General features: G+C 44.7%; 1 protein-coding gene across 4 annotated transcripts in view; it reads right to left on the bottom strand.

The window, feature by feature from the left end:
- Nucleotides 1–18,296, bottom strand: part of lama5 (laminin, alpha 5) — an 80,749-nt gene extending 62,453 nt beyond the window's left edge. For 3 of the 4 annotated variants that reach the window (XM_042097281.1, XM_042097280.1, XM_042097283.1), the window contains exons 1-2: nucleotides 17,714–18,296; nucleotides 16,003–16,155 (exon numbers count right to left, since the gene is read on the bottom strand). In XM_042097281.1, coding sequence (XP_041953215.1) covers nucleotides 16,003–16,155; nucleotides 17,714–18,007 — 447 coding nt within the window. In that variant the 5' untranslated portion in view covers nucleotides 18,008–18,296. The remainder of the gene's footprint in view (nucleotides 1–16,002; nucleotides 16,156–17,713) is intronic. The other variant, XM_042097282.1, reaches the window with a different exon arrangement.
- Nucleotides 18,297–25,119: the final 6,823 nt, after the last annotated feature.

Raw genomic sequence — 25,119 nt, 5'->3', positions numbered from 1 at the left:
GGGAATGCGGGGAGGCCGTATAGAGGATCAAGAGACAGTGTTGTTTTAAGACTCAGGGGAGATACTGAAAACATGCATACCAGCTCGAGGTAAGATTCAGGAACTGATAAAGTAAGATAGACTTAAATAGATAGATAATAATAGAAGAAAGAAAAAAACAATAAGGCTGAGAGGCTAGAGGAGAAGGTCATGGCTGGCAGGGAGGGTTTTTGCGTGGGCGAGATGAGGGTCTGGCTGTGGTAGCATTAGTCACAGACGAGCAGTGGCTACTGTAGATGAGCGTCTACCTGAGTGAGTGCCAGCGCCAACACGTGGCATCCTCTAATCCGCGACTGTGACAAAACAAATGGCAGATCGAGGGGAATGAGGGGTGGGTGGGTACGACTGTCTGCATAACTTCACACCACACGATGCATTTTCAGTAAACACAAGTGATGGAGGCAGTTAATCCCTCTGCAGCATGTTTTAAATTGTGTTGCATCATATCTGCACACAAAACAGAGTTCTCATGGAAGGTTGCATTACTGTTAACACACATACCCGAGCTTACTTGTCAAAGCTAGTGGTGTTACTGCAGATTTGAAATTCAATGGTGACTTTGTCAGTTTCATGAATGTAGTGTATTTGTTATGACTTTATCCATTCAAACAGCATGAATGGCAAGAGCAAACAGAGGTCAAGTCACCAGTCCTGGCCAGAACACTCCTTCACAGTTTCACCATCCGGTTGTTAAGTCTGACGTCACAGGCCTAACAGTTTTTTCTTCAAAAACGTTTACTAGTGGTTTTCCTTGTCACCATCACCTCCGTTTTAGTGAGGGTAAATAAAATCGGTAAGTAAAATAGTTTATTTTACTGTCTCTGGAGAAAAACAAGTGGCCCTGAAATCCGTTGGACCCGGAGAGAAAATTATCAGCCCATTATTGCATCATGACTTAACAACCGAATTGCATCCGCTCTTGAGAATGCAATGGAAAAAGAGACACATCAGTCTTCAGGTTTGCTGGGAAGAGGGTGTAGGACGCGCTGACATCCATAATTGCACTGCATTTCCTGAGACGCAGTAATCTCAGGAGCTATTGTGGTGGGGGGTGCTGGTAGGTGGAAGCAGCGGTTCAGGTATGCATGGAGCGGAGGATAGGAGAGGGGAGTGCTATCTCCTCCAGTCCCTGGGCCTCTCCTTTCCAAACCCCCCCCCCCCCCCCCCCCCTTTCCACCATGGCGTCTGTTCACACCTGCTCTGTACTCCCCCCTCTCCCTCTCCCTCCTCTCCCTCACTCCCATCCACTTGGGTGACTCCGGCCGTCCCGCTGGGTAATTACAGGTCGCTGTTAAAGAGAGTGGCCCTCCACAAACAGATGCCTGCATGCGTGTAGGGCAATGAGATTTGAGAGTGGGGATTTGTGAATTCCAGGCGGAATTACAGCCACGTTAAAAAAAACACAAAAAAAAACACCGGCCATCACCTGGGAAACTCAAAGGGCCTCTTAACCTTCTGCTCCTGCCTAAATACACCCTTCAGCCAATGGGCTTGGTCCCACTCAAATCTATGCAATAGCAGAGCCCTCAACCACCATCACTTCACCTCCACACTTACTACAAGACTACAAGAATGCAAACATCACAACACAGACAGTGTGTGATTATTGTGGTTGGACACTATCACTGGAGGAACCAAAACTGTTGCACATATCGCTACATATCGGAGAGAAACACTGCATCCTACACCGGAACGACTTCTCTGATTCTCTGGGAAAAATCCTGTGGGTGTATTTTTGCATTCCAGATGTTGTCCAGACTCTGCTAATTAGACATCCTTGCTGTTGGCATGTCTTATCCAGTGGCTCTCCCATCTGTTCCCTGAAGGGTAAACTACAGGGGAAGGAGGGATAAAAGAGGAGTGGAGGACGGAAGGCATGAGGGCAGAAAAAGAAGACAGGAGATAGAAGGACAGGGGCCGGCAGGGATTTCTGACGTGAACCACAAGGTGAGAAGGTGAAAGAGAGCCAGAGAGAGAGAAGAGGGACAAGGACGGGAGTAAACAGGAAAAGAAAACCAGCTGTGAGATGAGGAGTCACCGCCAACTCGAGAGCGAAACGGATAAAGGAGGTAAAGAAAAAATAAATGGACAAAAAGGAGAAAATGAGAAAGAAGAGAGTTTTCAGGTCTCCTGCAAAGGCCTTGAGCTTCCCTAAGCCAGACCACAAGGACATGGTATCAGCTGCCTGCTGCAGACAGAGGGAAATCTTAACGTGGCAACTAATCACTGCTGGCAGTGGACCCAGGGGCTTTCCTACAGGCAGCAGCAACAGCGCTGCTTATCGCTCTGGCTTTGCTGCTCGTACATCAGGGCTAAATCATACACATCATTGGCAAGTGTGCCTACTGCCTAGACACAACGTGGCACACACACACGCGCACGCACGCACGCACACACACACGCACACACACACACACACACACACACACACTTAAAGAAATTCACAAGAAGTTAAGGCCAACAGATAACAAATGCTTCAGCTGCAGTTGCCTTGGTGTATTAAAACTGAACACGACACGACAGGAAAAGTATACGATGCATGTGTCAGACTGAGAGGCAAAAATAAGAACAAAAAATAAGAAGCAAGCCAGATCTCCCATTTGATGAGCACCAGATCAAAATCCTATCTGACAAGCAGTGGAGCGTGAGGGGATAAAGATCCTCTTATATCTGTGTCTCTCTCTCCCCAAACAAGCGCTGCCCTTGCAAACCCTCCAGCTGTCAGGGACGGCCTGGGCCCTGTTACGGCACAGGCTCTCTTGCAGTCGCCCAGTGCACCATACTCCAGTGTAACACAACGCTGATGCCTTTACGGGCCAGCTACACATCCACACACCGCACCATCCACACCTGGCACGGGCAGGCACGTCAGCTCCTTTGAGTGCTGAACCCGTGTGAGAGCTATTGCATAGCTGACTGAGAGTGAGCCCAAGTGGCAGAGAACTATGCAGTGCTCAGACAACACCTTTAACAAAAACAAACACAATTACAGAGGTACCTGTCCAATTTGCCCCTGGGCTTGGAGCGGGGCAATAAACATGTTACCCCTGTCGCTATTTGAGAAAATATTAAAAAGAAAAAGAAAAATTTGCATACTAGAGCAACCTTCTTTGATTATGGTGTAGTACAACTGTAGTCAAGTCAAGTCAAGTCAAGGTTGTTTTAATAGCGCATTTCACACACAGAGGTCATTCAATGTACTTTACATAAACAAAAACAAACAGTAATAGCAAATGAAAGCATAGAATGGCAATAGTCAAAGAATGGTTTAAAAAGTAAAGAATAAGAAAAGAAAATCATAAAGAAGAAATATGAAAACTGTAATTAGACCGGTGGTACAGGAAGAGGGAGAGCGTAGTGTTTTGCCTACTAATACTACAAGCCAGAACTAGTACTCTAAATAGCTATGACAAGCCAAGCAATATATCTGTCAATAAATGTGCCATGTACACTGTACTATGAAGACATCTGCCTCCAGTAGACTAGAGCAACCTGTTGTTGGATCATTGTGTGATGCAGCTTCTTCAGACAGTGAGAGGCAGTGAGAGACTTCCCAGAATGCTATGAAGCTGACTCCTGAGCAAAATCTATTGCCATTAATGGCGGTGGCAAAGCTGGAACAAACAAGAGAAATAAGGAAAGTGTGGCTCATAAAAAAAAAAGTGCGGTTCTAAAGCGGAACTGAAATCTGAAGATCTTTGTGAGTGCTACCGAAATGTCCACTATTGTAACTGTTGGAAATCATGTAACAACATACACACGCCAGGGCGTCCAGCCACAGTGATTTAGTGCAGGCCTGCGCACTGCAATCTGTAAGTCATTAGTGTGTGGAGCCAAGCCACTCACTCATGTACATGTGTGCTGGTTGTCCGTGGTGGTCCATTGCGTAAATGCAGTGCATCTCAAACCTTTATTAAGTCCCATGAGGGCTGAACAATTGATGAGCAGACTACCGGTACTTTACTGAAGTTAATTCAACCAGTGCCTGAGTGTGTGATTGTGTGTGTGTGTGAGAGAGAGAGAGAGAAGGAGAGAGATAGAGAGAGAGAGAGGGAGAGAAGGGAAAGAGAGAGAGTGAATGTGAGTGTGTTCACTGAATTAACAACTCACTCATGCCATGCATGTACAAAATAGGCCATGATTAACCTCTGGTTGCTCAGCAACTGGACCACAGGGTTCAAAGGCTGGAGTTCCATAAGAACCCATCGACAACCTGACAACCATAAACAATGTGACAAAACCCCCACACCCCAACCCCTCCAAACAGCCTCCCCTCCAGTTTATAGTTCATGCCGAACATTCAGCCTAAGTACCCCTGCTCCTTGGGCAAATGAAACATTCCTGTTACCAATGGTAACAGCACTACAAGCATTTGACCTGCACCATGGGTGTCATGGAGCCTCTGGGGCCTGTGAGGAGGTTCCTTTATGACTGCAGGAACGGCGCACTGGATTTATGTGACCTGCTCCTCTCTCTGATCCCCTTTCTCAGTGCGTTTCCTCGACTCATCTGTTTATCTTAGGATGGATTGATTGCTCTCCGCTTGTCACTGGGTCACTCTTCTCAGCCCCGGCTTGTTTAAAGCACTGTACATACAAATCTTCCTACAAGACACATTCTCGAGGCATGTTTAGGGATTCTCAGAGTGTATTTTTAAAGGAACATTTTCTTCTGTATAATACTTCGCTAGTAAGCTAGTTCTATTTTTATTTCACACTCTGTAAATATAACCTTTGTCGAATTGAGTCTACAGTATGCTTGTAATATTTCACACAGACACCTAGATGAGATCATAAGTGACTGACTAGCAGGAATGCTAATGGCTCACTGGAGATGTACTGATTAACTAAAGAAAATCCCTTCTTTGTAGAACCCATAAACCTCACTGGAGCTGAGGATGAGATGCTGATAAAGGGGCATGAAGGTGCTTCCAGGGGCAATAGCCCAGTCTTCTCCTCACCTTCCCAGACTCAACGGGACATGCTGGGGCAAGTGAAGGGGCCCGGCCCTCACCCCCAGGACTCCAGAGCCTGAGAGAGGGGAATTGATTGCCCTCAGCCTCCACAGGGCGAAGGAGTAGTGGTAATACTCTACACCCCCACACCCCCCCAAGTGAAGAGCCCCACTTGAGCTTACAGCCCCCCTCCAAGAAATGCCAAATATGCCAGTGAAAGGATGAGGCAGACGAAGCAGGGCTCAAACAACAGCTAGTGTTGACCCGGCAAAAACAAACATTTACCCTCGCATTAACGAGGGCAGCCCTCTATTCCCTTTCTCTCCCTTGTTCCGTTCTTTTCTTCCTCCATCTCTACACAACCATGAGCCCTTGGGCCTACCAGGCAGGAACAACTCATTCGGAATTTAGGGTGAAATAATAAGGACAGTCACCACTTGGTGACTGACGGAAACATGCTGAAAAGGGACATTCAAGATTTCCAAATCCCACTGTCCAGTAACATTTGGTCACTTTATTGTGCAGTAAGCTGGTCAGACTGGTGGGAGGACATGCTGGATGAGACCATTCACGTCTATTTTCAGATAATGTCCTTCCTGAGCAGAAAGAAACCTTTGTAAAAGGACAGAACATATTAGCATGAAACTATTTCTATCACGATTTGTGGTAGATCGTGGCAGAGATTATATCACTTGTACAGATGACGCATGTCAGAGAGGTAATGACTTGGATAAAAGCGGCCAAAAAAATATCGCATCATCATAATGGCACCATTATAATAATTACTGGATTGGGCTTCTAATTATAGTTGTCATTTGAGTGCTGATATAGAAACAGAGCTCAACAGCGCTATGTGCATTTCCCAAAAAATGAAAAATAGAGGACCAGTACAGCCAGGGCCTGTTATCCATCAGCTGCTGGAGCTTGACGAAAACACAAGGTCAATAGCTCTCTGTCGTCTCTAAACACTCCCCACCAGATCATCGCCCTCTGTCAGTCAGTGCCACCGGAAAAATAACTCAAAACCATGGCGGAACGACAGCTACACAGCCCATTTCACAAGACCCAAACAGCCATACCCATAGATCCTCCCCTATAGACCCCCCCCCCCCCCACACACACACACACACACACACACACACACTCAGTCTTTACATGCCCCGTTTGAGAGTGCCGTTTCTTTTGACGACACCTTCTCGCCTCGGCCTGTGGGTTTGTGAGAATAATCTCCAGAGCTGACGCCTCCGGCAGAATGTTATCAAGCCCAAAATGGACAGATAAGGAGGGCCACTGCCTGCCCTGTTTGCCCACGTCGCTGAGAACCAGCAGGGCCTCTCTTTGTTTTAGCCTTTATCACACAAGGGCTTTAAGGGCATCAGACATAGACACACGCGTGCGAAAGGACAGACAGACAGACACACACACACACACACACACACACACACACTCGCACAACCAGAAGAGCGCAAAGAAGAAAAGTAAACTTCCATTTGTATGGGCTGGAGGTGGGGGTGGGGGTGGGGTGGTGGGGTGTGTGTGGGGGGTGCTACTGCCCCTCACCCTTAGAGAAGGAGAATGTGACAGGCATTTGGGAAGGCTGTGGAGCGTGCCTCAACCTGCGCTGGGTTCAGTACCTGGTGCAGTTTCAGCACTGACGGCAAAATTCCCTTCTAGGACCCCTTCCCCTAAAATCAGACTGAGGAAGAGGGAAACCTATTCATATTCTAATTCCATAATGACAATGACAATGGAATGGAATGGAAAGGAATGACAGGAGAATCTCATTGTTCACAATTACGCCTTATCACTCCAATCAACAAACACAGTATAAATGTCTTCCTACTGCCAACAAGCCTGCTAGCTAGGGAGGAGACAAATTATCTCCAAATGGGTTGCATTTGTATTTAACTTATATAAAGAATATTCAGTTCAACTGCCAAGTTTCCTGTGTGAGATTGAACCTTTCTATCTACGATTCTGTAATTTTCCACTGGTTTCCAGTGAGCCCAACTGTGATGTCCAACTCCTCTCCTTTTATGCGGCTTAATTGCTAACGAACCCTCCCCTCTGCTCTCCGCTCCCACACGTAACCTCTTATATTGGTCTACTCCTCTTCCCCTGAGCTTCCCACAGTTCAAACAGTTTTACTGTTTCCCTCAAGAGGCCAAGGCACCCTTTATCTCCACTCTGCTTTTTAAAAAAAAATGCTATTGATGTATTGGCCCAATATTTGCATGAGGAGTGGACGAAACTCCAGATGACCCCAACAGTGGTGGCAACAACAGCAGCTGCACCCATGGTAGATAGTGGGTGACTCTAGTACTAGAGTTGGCCCTGACATGTCCAGCCGATCTATGCCAGACCAGGGCCAAAGTCAGACAAAAGACAGCTACTATCTGGCATGACAATGCGGATGAGTGCCATTTACGTGATGCTCCGAATCTAAGGAACACTCCGCCATGAGCTTGCAAGTTATTTATAAAACTACAGATGATAAAAATAGAATTGGCGTAGTGTTAGACTTTCATCACCAATAGTTTGCATCCCCACTGGTCTACTCCCTCAGCTACTATCTGGCATGGCTATGAGGATGATGAAGAGTTTCCTGTTTAAAAGTAAGAAGCATACGAGTGGAAGAGGAAAAGACTGGAGAAGAGGGAGCTCAAGTAGAGGGTCAGTGAGTGCACACCTGTAAAGTGAAGTCTTGAGTGACATTTTATGTCGAAACGAGCCCTAACCCTACAGGTGGAGCGCGGGGTACACCAGGCACGCAACTGAAGCATTCCATTTGCGGAGCGTTAAAAAAGAGTTTTTAGAAGACTGGTCTAATTTTTTCAAATGTACAGGCAGCTATCACATCTGGTGTAGCCAGTTCCATTGATTATAGAGGAAGCTTATTGTTGCAGCATACGGTCTGCAAACAGAACGCTGCAGTTACGGGCCTGGTGTAGCCTGCCTGTTATTCTTTATGCCATGTTTTAACAATGAGCTACAAACAATATGTTGTGCATGTTAACAATCAATGTTAATGCTAAGGTATTTCCATATAATTGTTTGGTTGTTTGCTTTTGGATGTAACACAATAGGACTGGTAAGACATTCTGGAGAGCTATAGACAAACCGCAAAATAACAGGTCTCAGACAAAACCATGGCCTCAGTAATGGTGAAACGGCTTGGTATTAAAATAGTCTATAATGAACACCATTGGAAGAGAACACAAAAGAAAGCTTGTAGAGTTTATATTTACTGAGCTCAACTGCAACCAGGATGCCTACAGCTTTCGAACCTTACCCATTTTAAGCAGCTGGACAGGCTCCTAAGAGGAGCTGTCTGAAGTATGCAGTGACCACATATGGGTCAAGTGATACTACGTAAACACTGTCCTGCGACACCACATTTCAAAAACTTAACTCACTGGTTCAAGAGTATGACATGCAGATGGATGGAAAAGTGCAACACAGAAATGCCCCAGACATTATATTTAGTCTTGTTGTCAAGATTAAAACACACCTCTGAGGCATTTACTTGATGTTAAGGAACACTCCAGCTTGCCATGAGCTTGCGAGTTATTTATGAAAGTACAGATCAAATCATAAAAATAGAATTGGAGTTAGTGTTAGATTTTCTTCACCAATAGTTTGCATCCCCCTGGTCTACACCCTCTCCCCAAGGATCCCCCCTTTGGCAGTGGGACAAGGCAGTTGCCAGGGCTGGAAGTGGCTTAATCTGCAGACTTTATTTGTTCTCGCGGCTGGACTAATGCACAGGAAATACACTTTAATGCCTTGCACACTGAGAGCCTTGCTGCCACGACACTGGTGAGGAAGACTCTACAGAGGCATAGAGCAGTGCAGTGGGAGTGGATCTTTGCTGCTTTAGGAGGGGGCTCTCCACATAGATGCCAAGCGGCAGCAGCTCGTTTACGCAGCTGCTGGAGCAACAGCAAGACCGTGTCAAGCACAAGGTGCTGTAGGTTTGAAAAGGTCTGTTTTAGGCACACAAACTCACGCATACACATCGAAACACACGCACAAGAATGCATGTAATAGCTTAATAAATGACAGAGTGGTACCTCACTTACAAAAACCTCTCCAGTCATATATCCCTCCCAATTACCCACTCCCTCATCTCCCTCTCTCTCTCTCTCTTGCTCTCTCTCTCTCACTCTCTGCCTTTTGCAGGCCGATGGTGGTACTACGGTACTACTTGAGCAGTGAGTAGCCCTTCAGAGTAGATGTATGTGTTTGGGTTTTAAATAGGGTCCCTCAGGAGGGACAGCAGAGGAGTCGGGGCCAAGAGTGGAGCTGCAAGACCAGAGCAGTCAGAACAAGCACACTACATGACAGATCTACTGACCTGTACAGCCACACAGTACAGTGGAGGAGAGGGGGCTAAATATATGTATGTGAGTGTGCGTGTGTAGAGGGATTTTATGTGTGTGTGTGCCCGTGTGTGTGTGTGTGTTTGTGTGTGAGAGAGGGAGAGAGAGAGAGAAAGCATATGCGTGTTTGAAAACAACAAATTGTGGTGTATTGCAAAACAAACACATTTTATAGTTTTATAAAGAAGCAGCAACAAAAAACAATAGTTCCCTGTGATGTGGCTGTGAGAAATCCCTGCACTGTCCTTCTTTGTAATTCCCTAGGATCCTGCTCTGTTTTGTGTTAGAGATTTCCCTCTGAATCCCACAGTCCCTCCATGACTGCACCTCTCCTATTAAGGTCAATGTGGACAGCCATGCTCGCTCTCTCTCTCTCTCTCTCTCTCTCTCTCTCTCTCTCTCTCTCTCTCTCTCTCTCTCTCTCTCTCTCTCTCCCTCATCTCTCTCCCTCATCTCTCTCTCTCTCTCTCTCTCTCTCTCCCTCATCTCTCTCTCCCTCATCTCTCTCTCTCTCTCTCTCTCTCTCTCTCTCTCTCTGCCCCTCACTCCCTCCATTTTATATGCCCCCCTTTTCTGACACACAATCTTTCCCTCACTCTTTCATTCTCTTCTTGTATCTGTCTCTCCCTCTCGTCAGAGCTTTCTCACTAATAGGCCCCATTTTCCCGCTCAGTAAACAGTGTGAAAGAGACAAAAAAGAACAGAGGGGTGTACGTGTGTGAGCAGTGTGCAGTGTGAAGTGTGTAATTTGGTATCAAGGAGTGCAATCGCGCATGTGTGTGTGTGTGTGTGTGTGTGCGCATGTGTGTGAGTGTGTTAGAGAGAGTGAGAAAAAGAAAAAGAAAGAGATAGCCAGGCAGAGAGAGAGAGAGAGGGGGGGGCTACTGAGAAGAAGTGTTTAGAGAGAAATGCCTGAGTCACGGAACCGTTCAGATATGACCGACTGCACATGGCAAGATGTGAAACATGGAAAGAGAGTCTGAATCACAGAGACACAGAGCATGGGTTGGTGTTGCCATGGCAACACATCAATCAATGCTAAGAGAAAAACTTAGAAAAGGAACAACACTGACTGAGTGATTGACAGCTCATATCTCATTTTTTTTCCAGGAGGATATGGAGGGATGGTATGTAAGGAAGCATACACAAGCCCACAATGGGAACATTGTCCTCGGTATGTAGGCCACACACCAGGCGCCCCATACCTGAGACAGTATGGTAACTAGGGCTGTAATCATCCAAGCACGCCTGTCAATCTTTCCTTCATCCCGGTTCCATAACTAAGCGTCCACCATGACACAATGCTCTGGCCTGTTCAGATATTTAACCCATTAACACTGGTCTCTGGTGGTGCTAATGCAATTCATTGAAAAATAAGCCGGCCCTCTTGGACACTTAAGTTGCCATTGGCCATCTGTGGCCACTGAGAACAGATCGAAGACTGATATTAGATACTTGTTGGAGAGAAGAGAATGGGCTGGACGCCTCCATTTGGTCATGAGATCTTTCATTGATTTGAGCTTTTTTTCAATTGCCAGTGGTCAGAGAAACTTCAAATTGATCGCAAAAAGATTGAGCTAGACAAGATATTTCCTGTTGGAATAGGAGAAGGGTCTTAATACAGATTTAAAGCAGAGTAGTCTGCAAAAAAGTGCTCAACTAGGCTCACAGTTAAGTCATGTGAAACCATAACTTATTAAATGTGAAGCACTTTGGGTTGCATTCGAAAAAATGTGCTGTATAAATAAAGACTTACTTACTTACTTACTAAATCCAAAGTACAAATACAAAATCATCAGTAGCTATCCTCTGATAGCAGATTTTGAGAATCAAGCTCCACTAAGACATCTCATGCCCTGGTTGGCTCAGTGCTGAATTGGAAAAATTGCTACTTTTAACACACACTGCACGTCACCTGGAACACAGGTGAGAAAAGAGCGAGGTGAGGTGAGCTCATTATCTATAGGAGACAGTATACGTCCTGACGTGTTCCAACAACACACCAGCACACAAAAAGCCCCTGTCCCCTAGAGGCTGAGCTGGGAAAAAAACCTCTCTCATAGCAATTCAATTCATACTGCAGTGCATACACAACAAGGCACTTGACAGGAAGACGCAACATCTATAATTAGGGGTGAAACGTTATCAAGGCCTTTAGTGGATGAAAACAATGGGAGAAGGAGGAGTGGATTTGTTAAGAGAAGATATGCCTTGTGTTATTGATGTGTGTAGGATGATGTGGATGTTTAATCAGAGGGTGATGCTGGAGTGATGGGAGGGCATGGAGGCTTCATCAATGGCAGGAAGTGTCCGGTTCCTTACGGCAGTGGGAGCTGGCACCATGCCCACCTCTGCACATGGCAAACAATGGGGCGCTTTACCAGTGTATGGGAGCAGAGGAGGGGACAGCTCCCACCCACACACACACCGACACACAGACACACATGCAGTCACACACACACACACACACACACACATGCAGTCACACACACACACACAGACACAAATGCAGTCACACACACACACACACACACACACATGCAATCACACACACACAGACACACATGCAATCACACACACACAGACACACATGCAATCACACACACACACACACACACACACACAGACACACATGCAGTCACACACACACACACACACACACACACACACACACAGACACACATGCAGTCACACACACACACACAGACACACATGCAGTCACACACACACACACACACACAGACACACATGCAGTCAACACACACACACACACACACACACAGACACACATGCAATCACACACACACACACACACACCCAGACACACATGCAGTAACACACACACACACAGACACACATGCAGTCACACACACACAAACACACACACACACACACACACACAGACACACATGCAGTCACACACACACACACACACACACACACACACACACAGTCTCACACACACACACACACACACTGGACTTCACTCTGGCAGGGCTGTAAAAGTTCAGCTGTGGCTGGCATAATGGCATCTCAAGCTAAAGGACACTGGTGATTATCAAAGGGTCACATGTTGTGGTCTGCTCCATGATATTCTACCTAGCATGTTAGACTGCAAAAATGAACTTGTGCAACAGAATGGACAGACTGTAAATTCCCCAAAACAGTATGTTTTGAGAGAGAGAGAGAGAGAGAGAGAGAGAGAGAGAGAGAAAGAGTGAGAAACATTGAAAGAAACAGGGACAAAAACAGGACATAGACAAAACAAGAGATAAACAGTTTAATTGTAGGCAATAACTTATAAAAACGGTCCTCCACACAATTCTGAACTGTAATTTGGACACACTGTGTAAGCGGATGAGTAGTAAGATGTAGGGCATAATTCATGGCTGGGCTTGTAGCTGACTTCCTCTTACCCTGGCATGATTACAGGCTGATTTCACTATTAAACAGCCAGGAGGTTAAAGACGAAACACCTACCGGCAGACCCCTCCGCTGCTTCAGGCTATATGTGCTCTTAGCAGCAGAATTCCACAGCAAATCATCGGTGTCAGACAACATCTCATCTATGAGTGCTCTTATTAGCATCCATTTAAACTATATCCAACTGAGCCCCAGGGACAGGTATTAACAGACACACACACACACACACACACACACACACAGCAGAAGTAAAATAAACAGCACTTGAGAAAAAGTGGAACGTTGATAACAAAAGAATTCCCTGTGAGTCTAAGCGAGCGCTCGTGGTTGAAGGATAAGCAATGGAAAGCTATGCATAAACTCCAGCATATTTCCATGATAAATGCAGAGAATTTCTTCTGCTACCCCTCTTGAGCAACAGGTGAATACTTTCAGGAGGGAGGGAGAGAGAAAGACAGAGAGAGAGAGAGAGAGAGAGAGAGAGAGAGAGTAAAGGTTCCTGTCACCCTTAAGCTCAAGCTGATGGAATGTGGGATAGGGCCACTGAAAGGCCTAAGGGAGCCTCAAAGGGGATCTGCCTTTAAACCTGAGGTGTCTCGGGTCATTTCTGCCAGAGAAAGTAAGGAAAAAGATAGACAGAGAGAGAGAGAGAAAGAAACCGAGCTTCCTAGGCAGGTCACTGTTGGGTTGAGCAGGCTGAGACAGAAATTGGGTTCACACATTCCCATCCTTTACAGCAACCGTGTTTGTCACACTTATATGATCAGGTTAACACACACACACACACACACACACACACACACACACACACGCACGTCTCCAAGTCCACCTGGATTCCTGTCTACTACTGAACTACTGAAAAGTCTACAGGGAAAGTGGCAGTTCTCATTCTGCCCCTGTAAAGGACTCCATAATATCCCTAGCATTAGTTTTTAACCAGCGGGTTTTACTGACAGTATGCACATAAAAAGAGCACTGCACAAAGCCAGTCACAGCTTTGTGCCCCTATTCAGCAGTGACAGAGAGAGAGAGAGAGAGAGAGAGAGAGAGAGAGAGAGAGAGAGAGAGAGAGAGAGAGAGAGAGAGAGAGAGATTAGCTTGGGATCATGGGAGGGACACTATGGGGGAGAAAGGAAACACATGCCACTGCACCCAACAATTGTACTGGGCATTAGGCGGTGTGCAATCTAAGGTGCACTTTACAATCATGTACATTTAATTTCAAACCATGCCACATATGTGTGTGGCCTTTAACAAGTCAACTAAACACCTGCATCAAGTACCTTGCACTGTCTGCTAACTGGGATACAGTTGAAATACCTTCCTTTTTTCACATAGTTACACAAAAGCTGATATCAAATCATTATTCTGCCCCAAGGGAAACTTTTCTCTTGCACTCTCTGTAGTTCACGTATATGAACCCGCCTGCACACAGCCTGTCACTAGGAAACTGCCTTTTGTTCAAGGTAAATTGCTGAGCGTCACACAAAACCCAATCTCTCTCTCTCTCTTCTCTTTTGCCTCCCCCCATGCCTTCATGTTCATCTCTCTCTCTCTCTCTCTCTCTCTCACCATCTCTCTCAATCCCTCTCTTACCACTCTCTCTCACTCTTTCACTCTTTCTCTCTCATCTTTCCACTCAACAAATGACTGTATTTACTCTTGGCTGCTGCGGCACTGGAGCTGTGCAATCCTATATGCCACGGAGCTTAGTGTTTACAAAGGAGAGGCAGAGGCGCAGGTATGGGGTGGGAGAGGTCGCTGCTGCAGGCTGATAGAACAGGAGGAGTGTGGAGAGGTCGCCAGGAAAAACAAGCAGATGTGATGACGAAAATGTCCTCTTTCACCTTAGTCAAGTCATATTTATTTATATAGCACACTTAAACGCAATGTTATTGGCCCAAGGTGCTCAGAAATAAAATAAACAGTAATAAAAACAAAAAATAAAGACATAAATGACAAAAAATAAAAATAAATAAATGAAAATACAAAATAATAATAATAATAATAATAATAATAATAATAATAATAATAATAAACAGATTATGATTGTAGATAAAAATAAACATATGGTTACTGAAACTACTACTACTATAGGCCTAGAGAAAGATGTACAGTAAAGTTAGATGCCAGTTAATATAATGCAGAAAAGAAATAGAAATAAGATTAAATAAATAAAAAATAAAATAAAAACAAACAACCAAACAAGGGGAGAAATGAATGGACATTATAGGCCAAAGAAAATAGATGGGTCTTTACATTTGATTTAAAACTACTGATGGTGGGAGAGGACTTAATTTCTATAGGGAGATTGTTCCAGAGTCTAGGGGCAGCAACAGAAAAAGCTCTATCACCTTTAGTTTTAAGGGTTGCCTTTGGGACTGATAGGAGAAGTTGTGAGGAAGACCTCAGTGGCCTAGAAGGACAGTAGGGACTTAAAAGGTCACAGATATACTGTGGTGCCATTCCATTTAGGGCTTTGAAAACAAAAAGTAAAACTTTAAAATGAATTCTGTAATTGACAGGTAACCAATGGAGTTGGGCCAGCACAGGACTTATGTGCATATGTTTCTTTGTTCCAGTAAGAAGCCTAGCTGCTGGATTTTGGACTAATTGAAGTCTAGCAAGGGTAGATTGGTTCAGACCTAAATACAGAGAGTTACAATAGTCCAGCCTAGATGCAACAAAAGCATGGATTACCTTAGGCCATGGCTCATTCATAAATGGTCACAATGTGAGACATGCTTGAAGCTTGTCAATATACAGAGTGACTGGCTACCATTCAAGGATTTAAGGATCTTTTTTGTCATTCCAACATTTACACATAGAAGCAAAATGTAGTACTCAGTATTCAAAACCTATATGTAGAAGTTAGGAATCTATGTAGAAGTGTGCACAAGAAATTAATAAATGGCAAACCAGCCGTGTGTAACTGTGTAGTTACCTGAAACAAATCTGCCAAAGAAAAGGAACATTGTCTCAGGCATCAGATAAGAGAGTCTGCTGCATTATTGCATGTTTGCATGATGACAAAAAGGCATGTGAATGTGTGTAGGATGGGGGAGCACATGAACGGAAAGATTATAAGGAGGGCATAAAACTAAAAGAATGAAAGAGACCCACCTGTTTAAAAAAGAGAGAGAAACTATACATGAAAGGATATGGTAAGGGAAAATGAGAAGAGGGAGTGGAACACAAGCATACCTGTCCCAGGTCCAGGGTGACATTGACCTCGTTGTACTCCACACTGCGGGATAGTGGGGGGCTCTGCCACCAGCGCTCGGTGCCATCGATGGCGTTGGTGATGGGGTGAGCTTGGTTACTGTCATCCACGGTGCAGATGTCACAATACTGGCCCTGGGACACACACAGCATATGGTTGACAAAATGTATAAAGAATCTTTCTGCATGCTGGGTATACTTGCATATATGTACACCCAAACCTGCTATCCATGTTGAGTCAAAGTGGTACACTGTGCACTATAATTCTCATAAAAAAGGTTAAGTAAAAAGTGTGTTGTTGACACTGGGTGTTCTCATCTTTATTCTTAGTTAACAGCTCCAATTCATCAAAGCGCAGTGTTACCACTCTGAAAGAGCTGAATGAGAAACCTAATCCCTTCTCATGTCATAGAGTTCAAGGGTGACTGACTGTCTCTCTCTCTCTCTCTCTCTCTCTCTCTCTCTCTCTCTTTCTTTCAATCTGTGACTGGTTCAGTGTTAGTACTGCTGGCTTCAAATAGACAGCAAAACTCCTTCTAAAGACTGTGTTGGCGCAGTCAAGTTTTTTTAATTATTATTATTTATTTAAAAAACACTAAAAAAACACATTTTACTGCATGTCTGTGATAAATTGATTAAAAATATGAGTGTCATGAGTGCTGTAATTCAGAGTCTTATGTAAGTTTTTCATGGATTTGACTGTGGTTCAGTTAATTCGAAGTGAAGATAGATTAGGTCATACTTGTAACTATCTGCTGCCTATTAACTCTATATTTCAAAGTAATTTAAAATCACTTGTCAAAACTACTTTGGGTGACATTTGATTCCTTAATTGATACATAATTCTCCTCTATTCAGTGATGAAGTTGAAGGATTGTAGTCTATGCTCACAATTTCTTTTTTTTGAAACCCAAGGCACACTGAAATGAGCGGGTTAGTGAGGTATCGTGAGAACACAGCCGCAGGGGTGCATTGTAGAAGAGAGCAGGTCGCTACTTATTAGCATAATCTTTTGATGTTTCGGCCCATGACTCCAGCAGATGACCGCGGTCTCGGACACTCCCTCCACGCTCACTCAAGGCCCTACTTACTTAAACGAATACCAGGAATTCCACCGGGAAAATCCTTGCAGAAATTCTGCAGGGGGTTGCATTTTACAGTTTACAATGTTTGCACATTTCACCAACTTGCCAACATGCACTGACGGTGCCCCGTGGGAAACATCTGAACGGGTTTTCATCATGCGCCTTAGTAAAAACCCGTTGCCAGGGTAGTCTACACTTGCGCGGATTCGAGACGGAACAGGTGACCCGAATGTGCCCAATAACAATTATGCTGCGCACTGGGCTGCGGACATTGTATGCTATCACAAGAAATTTCCAAACGTTGAACAAACATAATATAGTACCTCAAAAAAGGTTATTTTGGGCCCACGACTGACACGTTCATAGAGTGAATATTCCGCTTGTCCCTTGTCCATTTTTAAAAGCTACACGTTCCTTCTTGTGTTTCCTAGATTTCCATAACTAGACATTGTAAAGCGACAAGGGTGCTTAGGCTAAAGCTAAACAGTTCAAAATGAACATAATCATAATCAGAAGTCCTAATAAGTTTGTCTTGCCATAATTTGCCTGTTCACTTATTACGAACCTAGCCTATAACAGTGGTATGACATGAAAGAGTGTGTCTTTACCTGTATAGTTTGACTAGGGTCGCCAGAAACTGGTCCACCGACTAGTTTGCAGTATAGGTCCTGAATCGGTCTTCCATTCTCGTCCACGCCGCAGGTCGCCGTAGCCGTGATTTTTGTCCCCTCTGCTAAATTAAAGTAAGGTGGGTGTAAACTAAATCCATTTGCTCCGTTGATAGGAAAGTCCTGAGCCGACGAACCACATATATATGATACTATTAGCGTTAATACTACTACTGAATGTCCAGTTTTTCTAAAAGTCGGGAGTGCGGTCACCCCTGACAGTGTCCTCGCCATCTTCACCTGCGCGTTAGGTCTATTTTCTTATGTTAACTATTCACACCGAATAAGAATGTGCCGATTTGAAGCATCCGTGAGATACGCACTCCTGCTGTTACTAAGTGCCATGCGAAATAATCCCTACAGTAGAGCCAAAAGAGACCCGTTTGGTCTGAGTTTTTGTAATGTTTTCCCTGAATTTCTCCACCCTGTGCACACAGGAGTGGGCAAGCGATGCAGGCAGCGCTGTAGGCACTTCGCGCTTCAGTGAGCAACTAATCTGCGCTCGAGCTCCCTCTCGCACTGTGCTGTGTAGTTCAGCACAAACGCGGCACAGCCTGTTGCGCGGAGAGGCCTACGTTACTGAGAGATATGGAGTTCCAAACCCTCCCCTTTCCTCACCTATCCTATTTTGCTGAAAGCCCAGAGGCAAAGCATAGCAAGCAATTAGACTCTCTTTGGATGTAATATCAAGATATTATTATGTGATACATGTGCCAAGATAATTAAATATATATATATATATATAACCTGAAATGACATTTTGTATTGAGAAAATTGCTTAAATTTACATTTTCACAATGTGTTTACTTAAGATACTGCCAACAAGTTCAGGCATTGCCTAAGCTTCACAAGCCAAAGCAATTGTCAACCATTGCAGGAAAATCTTGGTGGGTGTTAGAAACCAAGAAAAACTTGGTCGCCGCACACTCTCTCTTAATTCTTTTATTTAATTCCAAGGTTTCGGCCTGTCAGCCTTTGTCAAGTTGTCAAGGGTGTTAGAAACCACCTTCCTTCCCTTTTGTCCTAAAAATACTGGGGCAGACTCTGTATCACTGTCTGAGGAAAAGGAATTGATATTACATTTGGTGAATATCCAAAAACAACCCAAAACTGTCCCTACACTGAGAGTCTTTTGTACTGCCTATATCTCTATCAGCTTGCGTCTGGTCTGGAAGACTGGGAATCTTTTAATGTGCCTACCCTGTCTAACATAAGTGGAGAGATCACATATTTTTGCTCCTGCCAGACACAATCTCACAATTACAATAATAGAGACTCTAATGTGGTTTCTTCAAACTGAAAAATGTAACTAATTAATTATGACCACAAGACAGGCAGAGAGTAGACAACAAATGCACAATAGTAACTGTGTGTGTGTGTGAGTGTTTTACTCACAGGAAAAGCACACAAGCTGGCGTTTAACCTGATCAAAACACCACCGCCTTGTCCCAAGGGACCCTCCCCTCCCATTTCCCATGGGCTGCAGATGAACCTATTTGAAACCTGAACTATGGGGCAGCCGTGGCCTACTGGTTAGCACTTCGGACTTGTAACTGGAGGGTTGCCGGTTCAAAGTGCTTTGAAGTGCCCTTGAGCAAGGCACCTAACCCCTCACTGCTCTCCGGTGTTGTTGCAGGCAGCTCACTGCGCCGGGATTAGTGTGTGCTTCACCTCACTGTGTGTTTCACTAATTCACGGATTGGGATAAATGCAGAGACCAAATTTCCCTCACGGGATCAAGAGTATATATACTTATACTTATCTAGAAGGACCGATCTAGTCCTGCTACTGAATTGTTCTGCCATCATATTTGTTGTTGTTATTTGTTACTGTCCATTATGACCATCACTACCAGTGATTTTAATAGTTTATTACAATGACTTAGTAAGGTTTGGTCGGGGCAAAGAAGGAAATACATGTCTATCAGCAGAAACATATAAGAGTGGAGAAACTGGAGTACAAATCTATAAAATATGGGCTGCTATTCCACCAAAGCAAAACCAAGAACAACTAACAAAACAAAAAAGTCCAATAGAGCACTGTATGTTGATGGCTCTGACCATGCAATTACTGTAACAGCTTTTGTAGTTTGGTAAAGGACCATAATCCCATGCTGGTCTCTATCCTGTTGGCAGGGGGACAGTCTTGTGTAGCGCGCCTCTCTGTGTAGACACAAGCTTTCATTTTCCAGTCTGCAGCACCTGAGGCTTAATTACATGGCACTGCTCCAGAGCACAAAGTGAGTGTGTGTGAGTGTGAGTAAGAAAGAGAACTGGAGAGAAAGAGAGGGAGGGAGAGAAGGAGAGAGAGAGAAAGAGCAAGGGAGGGTAAAATCGTACAGGTGTATTCTCGTCATTGCCACTGCACACCTCGGCAACTATACTGGTGTCCAGTATACTCAATTGCTTACTTGGTCATGTTCTTTCAAAAAATCACAAATCAATAGACCAACATAGTTTAGGAGCAATGAAATAACCTGACAAATAAGATTCATTAAATGACTAATTTATAAACTAACACACATAATATATTACAAATCGATTTAATATGTCATAAGTTGATGTATGATTGACGGGTCTATTACTTCTTTACCACTCACTGGTAAAGTGGCATAGAATCACGAACCCCATTCAGAGAAAAGGAAACATCTGTCATGTTCCCCGCTGATGTTGTGTGATGTGAAACTTGTTCTACAGCCAAGGTGGTGCTACATGCAGAGGCACCACTAGGCACTTACCGTGGGTCTGACAACAGAACAACACTACAGACACACAAACACAACATGGAGACAACCATCTGTATGAGACCACTAAATACACACCTGCGCCCGCACATACACACTGAGACAACCATCTGCATGAGACCACTAAATACACACTTGCGCCCGTCCGCGCGCATGCACACACACACACACACCACACACACACACAGAGGGTGAGCGTTTACTCTTCTGCCGTCTGCCATACATGTGTCAACCTCTGACCTTTGCTCTCAGCGGAGTATCACAGCAAACCGACATGGGGTGAGCGAGCTGTGTGATTTAGGAAGTCTTGAAGCCGCTAACGCAACAAAGGTCTCATTTACTGATAAACAAGAAAAAATTCCTCCACGGGCAACCCTTGGAGGAGAGGAGACGACCTTTTTAAAAAGAGGTGCCGTGGTAGGTCTCGCTCCAAGGAAGACGAGGGCGGTGCAGTGTGCGCCCGGCCTGCCACAATCTACTTCAAAGGTCAAAGGAGTAAACTCTGAGAAGGGCCATGTGAATGAGGGAGAGCTTCTTAATACTGCCATGTCACTCAATTAATCTACTTCACTGAGTTTCAGGCCAAAGTCACTTCCTGGTCGCTGAGGAGCTCCTTTGGAAATCAAGAATGAACCACCAGTTGTCGTGGTAACACCCCATCAATTGCTCTCTGCTCCAGTCTTTTGGTAGATGTATGACTAAACCCTATTGTTCAGTGCTATGTATGGGTGTAACACACACACACACACACACACACACACACACAACACTCTGGTTCACAGTCATTGCTGTGTATAAGGTGGAAATATTTCAGACACCAATAAAACTCCAGTCTACAACTGGCATATAAATGTACTGAATATAAATATAGTTGCCATGAGTGCTATGCAATACACACAGCCACACAGAGACAACTGGATTTTGTCATAAACACATTGCATGCCTAAAGGAAGCTCCGATGAAGGACAGCGCATTATGAAACCAGAAGATAAAACACAATCCAGTCCTGTTTTTACATATACAAACCAGCCTTTGTAGACAAACCAGGACTTGAGAGAGATGACTCGATAACAAACACTCTAAAGACGTCCCTGTTATGTCTCAGTCACATATTTCAGCACGTGACCTCACACACACACACACACACATACCTTAGAGCATGAGCAGACAGGCAGCGTGTATTGTCATACGGACCCCAGAGTGGCAATTGAGACAGGAGGTTAAATTACCCATGCAGCTAGGTGTTCATATCCTACCAGAGTGAGAGAGAGAGAGAGAGAGAGCTCATTTATTTAATGAAAAACGTGTATATTTCTCTGTGTAACAGTCAAACCAGGTTAAAGCTAAAAAACAAGGCCGTCAAACAGCCACAGAGTGACAGGAGAAGAGAGATAAGCAGCTGAGTATTAAAGGGTGAAAATATGAAGCGTCTGGCAGAGGCTCTCTGTCTCACTGCAGGCAGGTAGGGATGACCCTCACCGCACAGCAACATCTGCTGCATCTGTCACTCAGCTGATTGTACTCACATTAGGAAGGTGATGTCACCTCCACGTGTACATCAACACTTCTCACTTAGGGAACATGCACAAGGCTGCCAGGATTAGATGGAAACTGGAAACTGAAGTACAGGAGATGTCACAAACAAAATGGCAGTACTCAGTTCAATTTAATTTGACTGTCTTGATGTCAATTGAACGTTTCTTTATACAACTATTTTATGGTTGATACTAATGTGGACACAATTAGCTTGAACAGGAATGGAACAGGAACAGAAGACCAAATGCCAGTAGGATGAGGGCCTAACTTGTGGATGACAACCAAAGATTTTAAACACAAAAGGTACACAAATATGTCTGTCTTTCCAGACTGCCAATGGAACCTCATAACCCACATTTATCTTAACAGATTACAATCACACACAAAAAGTTCACACAGAATGCACAACTAAGACAGACTGGCCTCAATCCCCTGAAATACGATCTCTGTTTGGTGCAGTTCTCTCACATGCTCCAAATCAGATACAACCTACATAATTCCCCTGCATTGTGGGACCTCTCCTTGAAGTGGCATTGTATGTGTGTCTGTGTGAGAGAAAGAATGGAGGAGGGCAGACTGTGCGGAGAGGAAACCACTTCACACCCTTTGATGTCTGTCTGACGAGGGCGGCAGGTACCTACACGCTGTGCGGTTCTGCCACCCATCACCTTACTCTACCTCTATTGCCCCCCCCCCCCCCCACCCCCACTACTCTTTGTTGGCGGCGACTCTCTCCTTTGTGGCGCTCACCTGCTTTGAAGCCCTGTGCTCCTGAAAGAGCTCAAAAGGCACAGGGGCTGATAGGAGGGGATGTCCGCAACCGCAACATGGCTCACAAAAGAGGGGAGGACACACTGAGTGAGCGTATGCGGTGGAGCAGCAAGCCAAAGATACTGAGGGAGGAAAACTACTTTTTGGGGGCTTACGAACAGAGCAGATATCTAACAAAGAGCATGTCACACTCACTGATCACTCTGAAAACGAAACTATGCTAAACAACAGATTATTTTAGTCACTTATTCCATGTAAGAGATGAAGGTAACTAACCCGCTGGGCTTGCAGTTGAATCAACAGTTATAAAAATCGCATTAAAAAACTGCTCTCCTATTTTCTCCATCTCCATTCCACCTTAAGCTGAAAAAATACCAAAAAGAGGTGGAAAAAAAGTTTGCTTTTGAATGAGTAGGACTTCTCCTGGTGGTGACCCTCTTGAGTCTGTGAGAGAGGGCGAAGAGGCTCTTTTGTTGGGGGCACAAAGTGTTCCACTGTGCACAAAAAACACCCCTCTGGCTTCTTTCTGCTCGAGTTCAAGCACTAGTCTCCCCGTGGTGAATGAAAGTACTCTGGCGGGGGCCAGAGGCTGGGGATGGGGGCACGTTTCCCCTCTAGTCACCTCCATCACTGCTGGGCGTCTCTCTCTCTTACTGTGGTCAGCAGGTACCATGGAATGTGTGCGTAATACTAAAAGTATTTGTGATATGAGGTTTGTTGCGTGTTGTATGAGGCTTTGGTAAATTAAACTTGCATGAATGGGAGATGATTCTGTGTTCAGGAAATCTAAAAGCCACAATGAAATAAATAGCATGATAAATTAAATTGCATGATTAAATAAACAACATGTTAAAAATAAATGACACAATCAAATGAGCCAAGCATGGTGTCTGCTGAATGAATAAAAAAATTAAATGGATCAGTAATTCACTTTGCTATTCACTTAGTAATTCACAACTCTATGGACAAAGCTCAAAAAGTTTAAATTGACCAGTTCAGGCTCAGAATTTTCTTCTCGCTCAGTGAGCATCACCTGGGCCTGGCGCCTGTGAGGTCCGGCAGTCTAGCAGGGCAGCACAGCACAGCACACATGCACAGGCAGAGAGGGTCGTAAAGCAACCAGTGCTTGAGAGGCCGGGTGGGATCCCGGAGTCATTCCCAATGTCAACACAGGATTAGCAGCTGTCAAAAGGAGGGCAGGGAAGACCAAGGGGGCACAGCAGGGGGTCAAATCACATCTGATAGGACAGGGTGATCATCCACAGAACAGGCCGCCAGTACCACTGGTGTCAAGACAAGTGAGAGGAAACTTATCTCGGGCAGGGTTTTCCATATTACTACACACGGACATGAACACACCATGAGAGTGTCTGTGATGTCCTCGAGTTCAGAGCCAGTTATCTGGGGGTAGTCGGGATATGGCCAAAAGACATGTCACGAGCATTCTATCTATCTAGGTTCCCACGTTTATAACAGGCTCAACGTGGTAGTTGGAGGAAAGAGTCCCTTACGATACAAGGTGGAGGGACACAATTTTTCAACCAAACCTGAAATGAGGCCTTGCTGAACTCCAGGAAGCCCTGGTGGTCACATCTGTTTGTGTGGCCTGTGAACCTGTTAAGAGAGCTCGCAGGAGGTTGTTTGGACAGGGCTCAGGGGGTGACACCAGAGCTCTAATCTTAGCCTCCGAAGGACTGCTTGCCTTTAATGAGAGAGCAGCCCACATGCTATTTATCCTTATAAGGAGAGAAGGGGAGAGAAATGCTCAAGACAATTGAGACTAACCATAATTACCGGTAAGAGGCAAGAGCCTTTAAAGGCAATTAGGCAATTTTCACATGCAACCCAGCAGTATCTTTCTTGCCAGATAGAGTGGGAGAGGCAAATTCTTCATGGTTACACACTGCAGACCCCACCAATTAACAGCAAGTTCCTTTCCAAAGTTAATCTCTTTGTGGTAATACACCACAAAATCTGCTTGGTTAGGCACTTTTCATTCACCCCATCATCAAATTAATGAATAACTAGTCTAGCCCATTCATTACATGGGAAACAGTGGAAGAACAGGGAGTCATAATACAAGTCTTTCATATTACTTTTTTTTAAACTTCATCTTCATTGTGCCAACACTAGAAATAATGTTATTTAGGCTTGATTAAGCATGGTGAATTTTGGATCACTACTGACACTTGCTGGTTAAGGGAATGAAGACACTCAAAACTGACAGGGCTCTTGCCCGTTTCTCCAATAAAAATTCCAGCCCTTTTCCAAATCTATTTCTTTAAGACCTTTGCAC

Source organism: Alosa sapidissima, chromosome 7 (genome assembly GCF_018492685.1).
Source record: "Alosa sapidissima isolate fAloSap1 chromosome 7, fAloSap1.pri, whole genome shotgun sequence".
NCBI lineage: Eukaryota > Metazoa > Chordata > Actinopteri > Clupeiformes > Clupeidae > Alosa > Alosa sapidissima.
Note: the sequence above shows the minus strand (reverse complement) of the source record. Positions and strands in the feature narration are given on the sequence as shown.